Below are 12,060 nucleotides of genomic sequence, written 5' to 3'. Positions count from 1 at the left end.
ATTTTCCCGGGTACCTGGCCATTCGTTGACAGGTATCTGTTCAACGATTTTCGACAGACTTATCTAGAACTTGTTTGATATCTTGTTAATACATAATAAGATATCAAATAATTAAATATTATACTTTAATTGTTTTTGTTTTTGCATTAAATAATAAATTTATTAACAATTATTATAACTTTTTTTTTTAGAATTTACAATAGAACTTTACAATAGAACCTAACTTTTTAGAACAATAGAACCTAACTTTTTTTTAGAATTTACAATAGAACTTACAATAGAACCTAATTTTTGATAACAATTGAATCAATTGTTATCAACGATTTTGTAATTTATCAGTATTATATTACCGATTAAATATAACATATTGTTTTAAAATATATTTTATATATTTATAATTATATAATTTATATAATTATAATATAACATAACATATTGTTTAAAAGTAGCTTGTTTCCACTTTTAAAAAACGATTTAAAAAAAAAAAAATGTCTAATTTGAAGATCACTATGCACAATTTATTTCGATTTTGAAGATTTGATTTACCATAATCAATCTTGATTTAACGTAAATCAACAATGGTAATTCCGTAAGAATCCTGAATGTTTATTCCAGAAGACTCCTTCATTGATTAAAAAAAAAAAAAAATTAAATAACAATAAATAAATTTAAAATTATAAAAAAAAAAAAAAAAGAAATACCTCAAAAAGCGGAGGATCTTTATTGTGTGGATGAAATCCGTTTTGAGTACAATTTGTTATGAGCTTTAATCCGTGCATGGTTAAGCGATAAACTCCGAAACTAAACAAATTGTTTTTTAGAAATAAAGTTTTCAAATAAAAAAAGTGTTTATTTAAAATCTAACATAACAATTAAGTTTGACACAGACCAATAAAGATTTGTCTTAAAAAGTGCATTCACTTCGATATCTATTTACACACTTTTTGAAAGAAACAAAAATTACTCAATTTTTAAACATAATGGAATATTGATATTCTGGAATTTTTCTGTCTAAGTTAAAATGATTAGAACTATATATGATAGCTAAAAAAGAAATCAGCTGATATGTGATAGTATATGACGTGGCGGAGTTTGTCAGCGGTCTACCACCGTTATAGCATTTAGAACTTTGTACATTTTTTACTTTCAAATGGGAAACTGCGCTTGTATCATTTACATGATGCAAGTGTAACCGTCTATTTATTGCTGCAGTATATGATAGGCAGTTAAACGTTTATTACTTTAGTAGCACTTTAAAAGATAAGTATAATATTATATAAGTATAATATTATATAAGTATAATATTATATAAGTATAATATTATATAAGTATAATATTATATAAGTATAATATTATATAAGTATAATATTATATAAGTATAATATTATATAAGTATAATATTATATAAGTATAATATTATATAAGTATAATATTATATAAGTATAATATTAAGTATAATATTAGCTAAAAAGACTAAAGAAAAACGAATTCATTCAATTATTTAATGTTTCTTACAAAAATAACTTTTATCCACACCATTAAGCTAAAGCATTTTTCCAGAGAATTAAAATGCTTTAAAAGAAGCCCAAAAATGTGCGATGATGGATGTTTAGACATTTTATACAACATAAAATCTATAAAATTCCGACAAAAATAAAAATTACGTGTTGTATTTCGGCGAACAAACCACAGCAACTGCCTCAGGTAGTAGTTGTTGGTAGGAACATTGTGTATGTAAATCAACACTGGATAAAAAACACGTTTGAGAAGGATGCGTCTAAAAAATGCCAATAAAAAAACAGTGAAAAAAATATTTAGAAATAAATAATATTTAGAAGATAAAAGTTTTTGTTATAAAAACAAAAATTCAAAAAAATTATTTGTGTTTTAAGCAAGTTTAATTTCACTGTTGTGCGAATTTTATTTGTCTGTTGATGTGTTTTGAATTTTTCTGTAGATTTTGCAATATTTGGAACAGTTACATGAATTTCATGTTTTATGATTCTGTTATTGTTTTTTTTTCATATGTTAAGCTAAATTATGAATTAAAGACAATAGGACATTAATGATAAAGAAATTATATTACATTATGACAACAACAACAACAACAACAAGATATTTATTTTCCTCAAAATTTACAATCATATAATTACAATAATATATTATTAACAGTAATAACAATAACGATAATAATAAAGATAATAAGAATATCTATAATGTTATAAATAACAAAATCAAAATATAATTATTAAGAATAAATATAAATAATTGATTGAGGAAGGAACCACTCATGCAGAACCCTGATCAAAGGAGTGACACCAAATAATTATGGTAATAATATTAATTTAAAAAATAATAATAATAATAATAACTTTATTCATGAATAGAGCAATAGAGTAACAGCAAAAATTTTAGTATTTATAACAATTGTGATAATAATAGTAATAATAAAAGCAGCAGTAACAAATATTAATGAGAAAAACAATAGAGTTTTTATAGAAACAGTGAGAGAAAAAAAACAAAAACAAAAAAACTAAAGGAAGTTAAAAATGATAAAAAATTAAAATAAATATTTTTTTAAAGTTTGTTTAAATTTATTTTGTTTTAAATCAAGAAATGAAGATAAACTATTTTGAAGTTTTAACTTTTCAAACTCATTAACAATGCACCCAAGACTTCGATCCCATTCGTTGATGCACTGATTTGTAATTGAATACTTACCATACCTCAAAGTTTTATAGGGAGGTACATTTAGTTTTCCATCATTGATGTTTCTAGTTAAATGTGAATGTGTAAATCGAGTTTCAGTGAAGGTTGTAATAGGGGAAGGTAAATTTTTATTAAGGGAGTCAAAAACAAAAAGAAGATTAGCAAATTTAACTAGTGCTGACAAGGTAGGAATTTTAAGTTTTTTGAAGAATTTTGAAGTTTCTGTATTATGGAGTTGAAAATTAATTATTTGGATTGATTGGCGCTGAGCTGATAACAATTTATTAACATTACAGTTGCCAATTTGTCCCAAAACTTGACAACAGTAGTTAAGATGAGATTGGAAAATTGCAAAGTACAGATTCTTAAGGGGAGTTTTATCAACATAATGGTGAATTACTTGAAGCATGCCATTAGCTCGATTAAGTTTTTTACGAAGTGCATCTATATGAAAAATCCATGAGAGGTTCAAATCTATAAAAATACCACGATATTTAACAACGTGTGTTGGATATAAACGTCTATTATTAATTTTAATTTTAGTTCTATGATTGTTGTGTAAAATTTTTTGTCTGGAGATGAAAAAAATATTAATTCAGTTTTTATCCAAGTTCAGAGAAATTAAGTTTGCATTTAGCCAATGAAGTAAACCTTTTAAGTTTATATTCTTCCACAAGAAATGATGAGACTTATTAATATGCAAGATATTAGTATCATCAGCAAACAGATGGACTGATGAGAAGTGGACAGAGTTATTTAGATCATTAATATAAATAAAAAAAAGGGCCAAAAACAGAGCCCTGGGGAACTCCACAAACTATATGTTTGTTATTTGATTTGTAACCATTAATGCTAACAAACTGCTTTCGATTTGAAAGATAAGATTAAAAACAGATCTAAGCAACTCCTCGGATTCCGTAATACTCAAGTTTAGAAATCAAAATGGTATGATTAACAGTATCAAACGCTTTTTGTAAGTTGATAAAAACACCACCTACGAAATGACCAGTACCCAGTGCTTTTTTTATTTTTTCGGATGCAAGCGTGGCAAGTAGAGTGTTTTGATCAAAATCCCAACTGATATTTATTTAAACAGTTGAAGGAATTCAAAAATGAGTATAATCTAGAGTACGTTTGTTTTTCAAGGAGCTTGCTAATGTTAGTAAGAATTTAAATTGGTCTATACTTAGTACATGAGAGCTTTGAGCTGTTTTTACATAGTGGGATGACAAGATAATTTTAAAATACCAGGAAAAATTCCATTTAAGAAGAAGCTATTAAATAGCTTAGAGAGAATATAAAAAAATTCAGAATTAAAATCAATAAGAATGTTTGTGGGGATGGTGTTAGGACCTATTAATTTTCTAGGTTTTAATTTAGATATAAGTGATGGGATTTCAGAATGGTTTGTTGGAGATATCAGTAAACTATGAAGGTTTAGATGTTTAAGACTTTTTATAGCTAATGTAAGATGAGTAAATTTTAGAACTAAGTTTATGAACTACATTTGTGAAAAAGTTGTTGAATTCTTTGCAGATTAGAAATGGCACAGTTATGTATGTTTCGTTAACTTGTAAGCAATTTGGGGGTACATTATTGACATTTTAATTGACAATTAAAGATAAAGAAAGTAATGATAAAGACAATAATGATAAGGCAATACAAAATGATACATTTAAAAAATATACCTTATATACGTTTATAACAATTGTTGTATAATTAATAAATAAAGAGCTTTCCAGCAATTAACTGTTGCATTAATTATTACACATTAGGTTTCAACATCCTTTATAGAATCAAGTTCATGTAATAAAGAAAAATCAAAATTAAATGTACTAAAATTAAACATAAATTAAATAGTGCATACACTGTACATTTTATATTTAAGGGTGAATTTGATCTAATTGTTAAAGAAACTCAAAATTCTGAGCAAAAATAAATGTAAAAGTACAACAAGAGAGAAGAGAAAATGCAGTAAAATAGTAATATATTATGAAATTGGGATGGTAATACTTTATCTAAAAATTTCTTAAAGGTTTTTATCATCATGACAACTATGACAACTAAATTACAAATTACTAACATTCTAATTTGAATAAACAAACAATACAAACCTTAATTAAATATTGGTAACGATTTTGAAAACCATTTATTTACAAATATAAAATACTAATATTCATATTTTGTAACTCATATTTGTAAATTTTTGTTTAAACTTATATTTCAAATATTAAAAAAGAAATTTTTCCTTGAAAAGGAGAAGCACATAAAAGGAGAAGCACATAATTAATAAATTGTATAAATAAAGTAACTAGAATGCAATAAAAAACTTAAAAAAACATTTAAAAAAATTAATGTCTGCTCTTGTTGAGCAAACAAAGTTTTAGAAACTTTTTACATTGACTTTCTCCTTCTAAAAAAATAATTATTATTTTGTAACAAAAAAAGAAAAAAAAAAAAGAAAAGATTCACTTATGAATATTCAAAAGATTTTTAAAAACCTTTTCTTTTTAAAAAACTTATTTCCTAAAAAAATGATAACCTAATGATTTACATAACAACCAGAGACTTTTTTAAAATAGCTTCTTTTTTATTATTTTAGTTGAATTGACAACAACTACCAAAAAATTAAAAAAAAAAAAGTTCTCTTTTATAAAAAACAAGTTCTCTTTTATAAAGAATGTGTTTATTCTAAAAGGAACATTTTCTCTTTAGAAACGAACAAATTCTTTTTTGAAAATAATTAAAACATGATTATAAATTCAATCTCTAATAAAATCTGTCCAACAATATCTGTAATTTCATCAGCGCCTATTAACATCTGTGCAAAAATTATATGAATATTACAGATCTAGTTACATATCTAAGTACAACAGCATCTGTAAAAATACATCTGAAGATTTTACAGTTGTAAAATCTACAGATATATTTGCAATATATTGTAAAAAGTTCAGATATATTTGCAATATATTTGATACAGTTGTAAAATCTTTATATATATGTGCAACTTCATCTGTGGATTCTATCAATGTAGTTACATCTTTTAATTATCAAACAAAACAATATCTATAAACAGTCAATAGCAAAATCTCAAAAGATGTTTTATGACAGGAGTTTTATGTTTTATGATGGATAAAATAAATATAATGCTTTATGATGGATATAATTAATATGTTTTGTTTGCTAGATAATATTGCAAGTGGAAAAACAATTTTATGCAAATCTATAAAAATAATAAATTAAAAACTACAAAAGTAATTGGATCTATGTACTTAGAATTAGATCAGATGAAATTACACCTGTAAAAAAAGCTAAACTAAAAGGTCAATAAACATACTAATAGTCAGATAAACATACAAACAGAAATTTAATCAGATGTAATTACACCTGGAAAAAACATTAACTAATAATGCGTTATTTTGACCAGATGAAGTTACACATAGGATTTTAATTCGGAGGAAATTTTTCCAGATGTTACAGAACTTAGAGAAAAATTCCTAGATGCAGTTACATCTTCCTAAAGATGTTGTTAGGGGTCATTGAATTTCCATATGATATTGGACAAATGTTGTTGGAGCAAGAAAAAATAGACGATCTTCGATATATATGTGTACAGATGATCTTAGACTACTCCACAGATGTTGTTGGACAGATTTAGTAAACTTTTCCCTACTGAACTATTTATTTAATGGATTACCTATTAAAAAAATATAAAACAAACCATTAAAAAAAAAAAAAAAATTTAAAATCTTAAATTTTAATACAATCATTTTTGGAATCATTTCAAAACCAGGTTTTTAGGAAACATTTTTAGAACCATTTTTGAGATTACAAAACTTTTTTTTAAACAAAATTATGATAAAAAAACATTTTATAAAAAAATATTTAGGCAGAAAATTTTTTTAAAGTTTTTAAAATACTCATACCATATCGTCACAATCTGACTTTTGATATTAACATATGTCAAAGTTAAAAATCAAAAAATTGTTACCAAATATTTTTAGTAACTTTTGTCTTAAAATAGTAAGTAACTGGGGCTGTGACAACCACTATTAAGTTATGAGTTACTAGAAATAGAGGATAAGGTTAAAGAGTAAGGAAACGATTAACAGAAAATTTAAAATGTTGTAGGTTGCATAAGTCAGGAAAACATGAAGTTGGGTAAGAGTTATGAAGTTTTGTTAATATGCAAGGAAAAAAACTGAAAGAAAAGTTTTTAAAGCATAAAAGTACAGATAAAGTAAAATGATGCGACTTACTGAATAAGAAGCCAAGTGAGAATGAGTTTTGGTTGATCAAGCTAGATATGATAACTCTTTTGAGCAGTGACTATGATAGTATTTGTAGATAAAAGAAAGAAATACAACCTTACAACAATGAGAGAGTGGCTCAATCATGGCAGATAAAGCAGGTCTAATTACAATTTACAATATGCTTTTTGTCTGAGAGCGAGAGGGTTGTTATTTGTCAATATAGGAATGCCATTAATATTATAATAGTTGTTTGCAGTAAAATGAGTTTTGTTATCCAAAACAACTTGTGGATTTTAAGTCCAGACTTAAAATCCAAAAGCTACTGCAAGCCTCAAGCTGTTACAGAAGAGAGATCAGATCAAAAATTGGTCCCTTGTAATAAGTGATAAAAAAGTGAAGATTTTTTGTCAAGACAAAAGTATAAAGTTGAGTTGTCAGCAAATTGAGCAACTTTAGATGTATAATTTTCAGGAAGATCATTATTGTAGATAAGAAACAATACAGGAGATAGAACCTTGCGGTACCCTTTATGTTACTGGAAATGAAGAAGAGTGTAGGCCTTTTAGAATAACTTTAATACTGCAGTTAGAAAGAAATGATTTAATAATCTCAAAACTTTTATATAAAGAAACTTATAATAGAGCTAATCATAGGATAGTTAGTAGATTAGTTCTATTTTAAATTTATTTTTAATTTTTAAATACTTATTTACCACTTATTAATAGTTTAGCAAAAATTGAGTTCTTTTTTAAGACGATGATGAAAATCTTGTCCACAAGCGGTATAAGAGTCTAATTAACTATTGGAATAATAAGATATACGTCGGATAGAAAAGATCCAGAAACATTACACAAGAATTGTCTGCAAATTTATGTTAGAGATTGAGAAAGGCAAAAGTTGTAGGGCTTAACACCAGCATTGGAAATCACAATGATTTAGAAGTCTAACAATGGGTTAATCTGTTCAACTGGCAGGAAGAGTATGGAAATTAGATTTAAGAGCCAATTTAGAGAAAAAGTTGTTTGCAAATAACTCTGCCTTGTCGGAGGAGGAGTAATAAGATCAGAACCATGAACTAGAGATTAAATGTTAGACTTACTTTAGTTAATGACACTGTTAAAGACTTTCCAAAAGTCTCTAGAGCCTAACATCTGCAAATAAAATACAGGATTTTGTAATCTGAGAATAACAGAGCTTAACATTGGACAGAACCATTTTACATTGACTTCTTGCAATAATAAAAGGACATTTAAGAGAGAGGTTCTTGTAAAAAAGATCAAAAAAATGATTATGGTTTAATTATGCAACTGCTCAAGATGGTAAAAAATATGAAGTAGAATGAGGCTTGAGTTTAAACTAAATATAAGGAATAAAAGCTTCCAAACTTTTATTCCTTATATTCCAAAAGGTTCAGGTTAGGTACAATGCGCATTTATGCATACATAATATGGATATATATGGGTATAAACATGTTTGCTATTTTTTTAGATGCTGGCATACAATATCCTTATACATTTATATTGGATCGAATAATTTTTTTTTTTTAAAGTTTAAGAATTTTTTTTATTACGTTTTTTTTAACTATTAGCAAAGCTAACTGTTAATTGTGAAAAAAAAATTAAAGGACATTTTGGCCCTCTTTTGACTGAAGAGGGAACTCAATTATTTTTAGCAAAAATAATAACTTAAACTAAATTAGTATAAAGTAATGATATAGCTTTTAAATTTTATTTTTCAAAATGAAAAAAAAATTAATAAAACTTTAAAAAATGGTTTTCAGGTTTCCCACAAGAGTTAAAAGGGGGTCAAGAATTGATTTTAATTTTTTTCTTTTTTTTTACAATTAGCTTTGCAAATACTTAATTTAGAAAAAATTTACAAAATTTGAGGAAAAAAATTTTTTTTTTAGGACTTTTTAACTCACTTTCCCCCTTGAGGCACCTAAAGACTATGATTTAAATTTTTTTTTTGAATTTGATAATTTTAAAGCAAAAGACAACTTTTTATTGCTATTACATTTAAAGAATTCAAATTTTATTTTTTCCATGCACCCTAATGATCATGTTGATCATGATGATGTTTACATATAAGTATATATATATAAAATATAACATGAATTTCAATTAAAAAAAACTTTTAGGATTTATGAATGTTTATGCAGCCCCGGTTACAAACCCGACCCCAGCTATATTTTATCAAACCTGGCCCCGGTCAAATATCAACCAATAAAAAAAAAATAATTATAAAACAGGATCATAATATTTTAATGAAACAAATACAAAAATTGATACTAAAATAGAGATGCCATGAATAGTGATTTTTGCTGTATATGGAATAGTCAGCTAGGTGCTTGGCCAAAGTACCAAAATTTGGCTGCTGAAGGTTCGGTGACACTTAGTTATTTTGAGGGCTCCAACCTGCTTTGTTAAACTGCATATTTCAACTACACTGTGGGGTTTTTTTTTCATTTGTGACTAGGTCTTGTCACAGCACCCAATTATTTGTTGATTGTTACATCAAATATTTTAACAACTAATTAGAATTTAATGTATAAAATCATACTCTTTAAACCATTCAAAAAAAAATTCAAAAATAACCAGCTCAGGTATATCTTGCATTTTTGAGTTGCTTTTCAGAAGTTGCTATAGATAGATATAGCACAAAGAACTCCAAACTTCAATTAGAATGACAATTATAGTTGCTTTTTTTATTGATGCACATTCCAGACTATTTTCCTGGGTTTAGATAAAACACTGTTAGATAAAAAATATTAATCCTTCTCAGTAAAAGGCTAATTTTTCTCAGTGAAAGGCTGCTTGACACCTATAAAACATCACTGGTGTCTAGTAGCACCGGTGATGATTCAGTTCCACATTGAAATAAAAAGAAATGTAAATGAAAAAATCAAATCAATCTCAACAGAAAATATGCGAAAATATGAAAATTTGGAAAAGAAAAGTTCAATTGCAAATGAAATTGATTTTTACATGTAACTGTTCTCTTAAATTGAACAGCAAACCCTTAAAAGTACTGGTCAGCAAACATCCTAACAGAACTTGCTAAAATATTCTTATTATTTGCAGGTGTAAATCGTGAATGGCTTTTTGGAAGTAAGTACAATTTATGAGAAAAATCACAATCATTTGCTATCATCAAGCAATAAAAAGGTTTTTATCATAACTTAACATTTATAGATTTTAAGTATTAAATATGCTAATTATTTGTTATAATAATAATAAAAAAAAGGTCTAATCCTTTATATGTAATCTATATCTAATGATTTTTAATGCTTTTTTTTAATACAGAAATTAATAAAAAAGTAGCTGAATGGTAAAAAAGTAGCAGAATACCAAATAATCACCAAATATTCCTATTATAATATTATCTCTATTATAAAAATAATAAAGTACTTACATGAATCCATCCTACTGTTATAAGATCGTATTTATCTTGAACATCAAACATTTCTTCTTCTTTCTCTGTGGTACAAGAATCGGAGGTGCCATGTTGTTTAGGAATTATTAAATGCGTGACCCTAAATTGGCTTTGAACCTAAAATAAGTTCTTAAATATCTATGGCTTAATCATAATAAATAAATTTTACAAATGTTTCTGAAAATCTATAAAAAACATAAATTTACCAATCTACCACATAAAATTCCGCATGTTTCAATATTCCTTTTTGTATTAGAGGCAGCTAAAAGTAAAAACTTGTCTGTCAAATCTGCAGGTAAAATAATAAAGCGCTTTCCATGCAAAGATGAGTGTGTTTCTGAAAAATTATTTTTTTAATGCAACTAATTAGTAAAGAACAAAAAAGTATAAACTATAATAATAAAAACAATAAATTTTGCTCAACGAATACTTTGCAGAGATGAAATATTCAATCAATCAAAACTGTAACAAACTACACACCTTCATGATTATTTTTCAAGTCGTTAATCATACTCAATGGTTTAGTGGATCTATTTACATTTGGTTGAATAAAAGTGTCTGATTGCTTATATTGAGTGTTTTTAAAGTCATCTAAAAATAGTGTATTATCATCAACAAAATCTTTAAAAGGTGGAGCTGTAGGGTTAACATGAGGAATGGTTGAACAAACTGATATTGAAGGTTGGTCAAGGGAAATAGTTGAATAAGAAGGAAGTATGATTTTATTATCATCTTGATTTTGACTTGGAATAAGTTTTTGGTTTTGACTAAAAGTATGGCTTGAACTTTCACTTGCAAAAGAATCTGGACTTTGAGATTCAGAAGAATGTGAATTATTATTATCTTGCAAAGCTACATAAGTAATTTTCTGAGACCCAGATTTCACCTAAAAAATTTTAAATTTTTTTGACATCGAATCTATGTAAAAAAATAAATAAATAAATCTAAAAAATCTAAAAAATAAAATAAAATCTATAAATATAAAAAATCTATACTAATAATGCTAAACTGATTCTCCTTTAGGATTGTGTATGTAATATTTATAATATAATCAAACAATTCCTAACAATAACAAGTCATTTTGGCTTAAATATATTATACTCTAACAATTCCTAACAATACCAAGTCATTTTTGCTTAAACTGTTTTGTTTTGTATTTAAAAACCAGCAACATTAAAAAAATACAAAAACATATTTTCCACCAAGCGGAAGATTCAACCCTTCAGAAACAGTTACTCCTCACAGAGAGTAGCGCACTAAACCACTAAGCAACTATAACATACAGGACACAAACACAATTAAAGTATTTAAAGTTAATTTTATTATAAAAATATTTTATTTTCATAACTTTATAAAGTAGACAAATAAATGTAATGATTAAATTATATTTTTTTGAGCCAAATTGCTTAAAAAATTATTTTGTTTATTGTGAATTTTTATTTTACAGGTGTAGGTAAACAGAAACCTTGGCTATAATCACCTAGATGATTATGGAATATGCAGTTTCAATCGACAATAAGTAATTTATATATACATATTAATCTATACTTTTAATCTATAATTTGTATGTAGCTTTTTTCTACTTTTTGTTAATAATTAAATGGATATAATTGGAAAAAAATTCAAAAAGGAGTTTTTTAACTTACAATGACTCTGCTCTATA

General features: G+C 25.8%; 1 protein-coding gene across 2 annotated transcripts in view; it reads right to left on the bottom strand.

Moving 5' to 3' along the window:
* Positions 1 to 367: 367 nt before the first annotated feature.
* LOC136071892 (STAM-binding protein-like) overlaps positions 368 to 12,060 on the bottom strand; it is a 35,866-nt gene continuing 24,173 nt past the window's right edge. Inside the window, exons 5-10 of one of the 2 annotated variants that reach the window (XM_065797550.1) lie at positions 10,878 to 11,283; positions 10,604 to 10,659; positions 10,377 to 10,514; positions 1,665 to 1,777; positions 702 to 801; positions 368 to 622 (exon numbers count right to left, since the gene is read on the bottom strand). In XM_065797550.1, the coding sequence (XP_065653622.1) occupies positions 563 to 622; positions 702 to 801; positions 1,665 to 1,777; positions 10,377 to 10,514; positions 10,604 to 10,659; positions 10,878 to 11,283 (873 nt within the window). In that variant the 3' untranslated portion in view covers positions 368 to 562. Of the gene's footprint in view, positions 623 to 701; positions 802 to 1,664; positions 1,778 to 10,376; positions 10,515 to 10,603; positions 10,735 to 10,877; positions 11,284 to 12,060 lie in introns of both variants that reach the window. The other variant, XM_065797549.1, reaches the window with a different exon arrangement.

Source organism: Hydra vulgaris, chromosome 05, assembly GCF_038396675.1.
Source record: "Hydra vulgaris chromosome 05, alternate assembly HydraT2T_AEP".
Classification (NCBI taxonomy): Eukaryota; Metazoa; Cnidaria; class Hydrozoa; order Anthoathecata; family Hydridae; genus Hydra; species Hydra vulgaris.
Note: the sequence above shows the minus strand (reverse complement) of the source record. Positions and strands in the feature narration are given on the sequence as shown.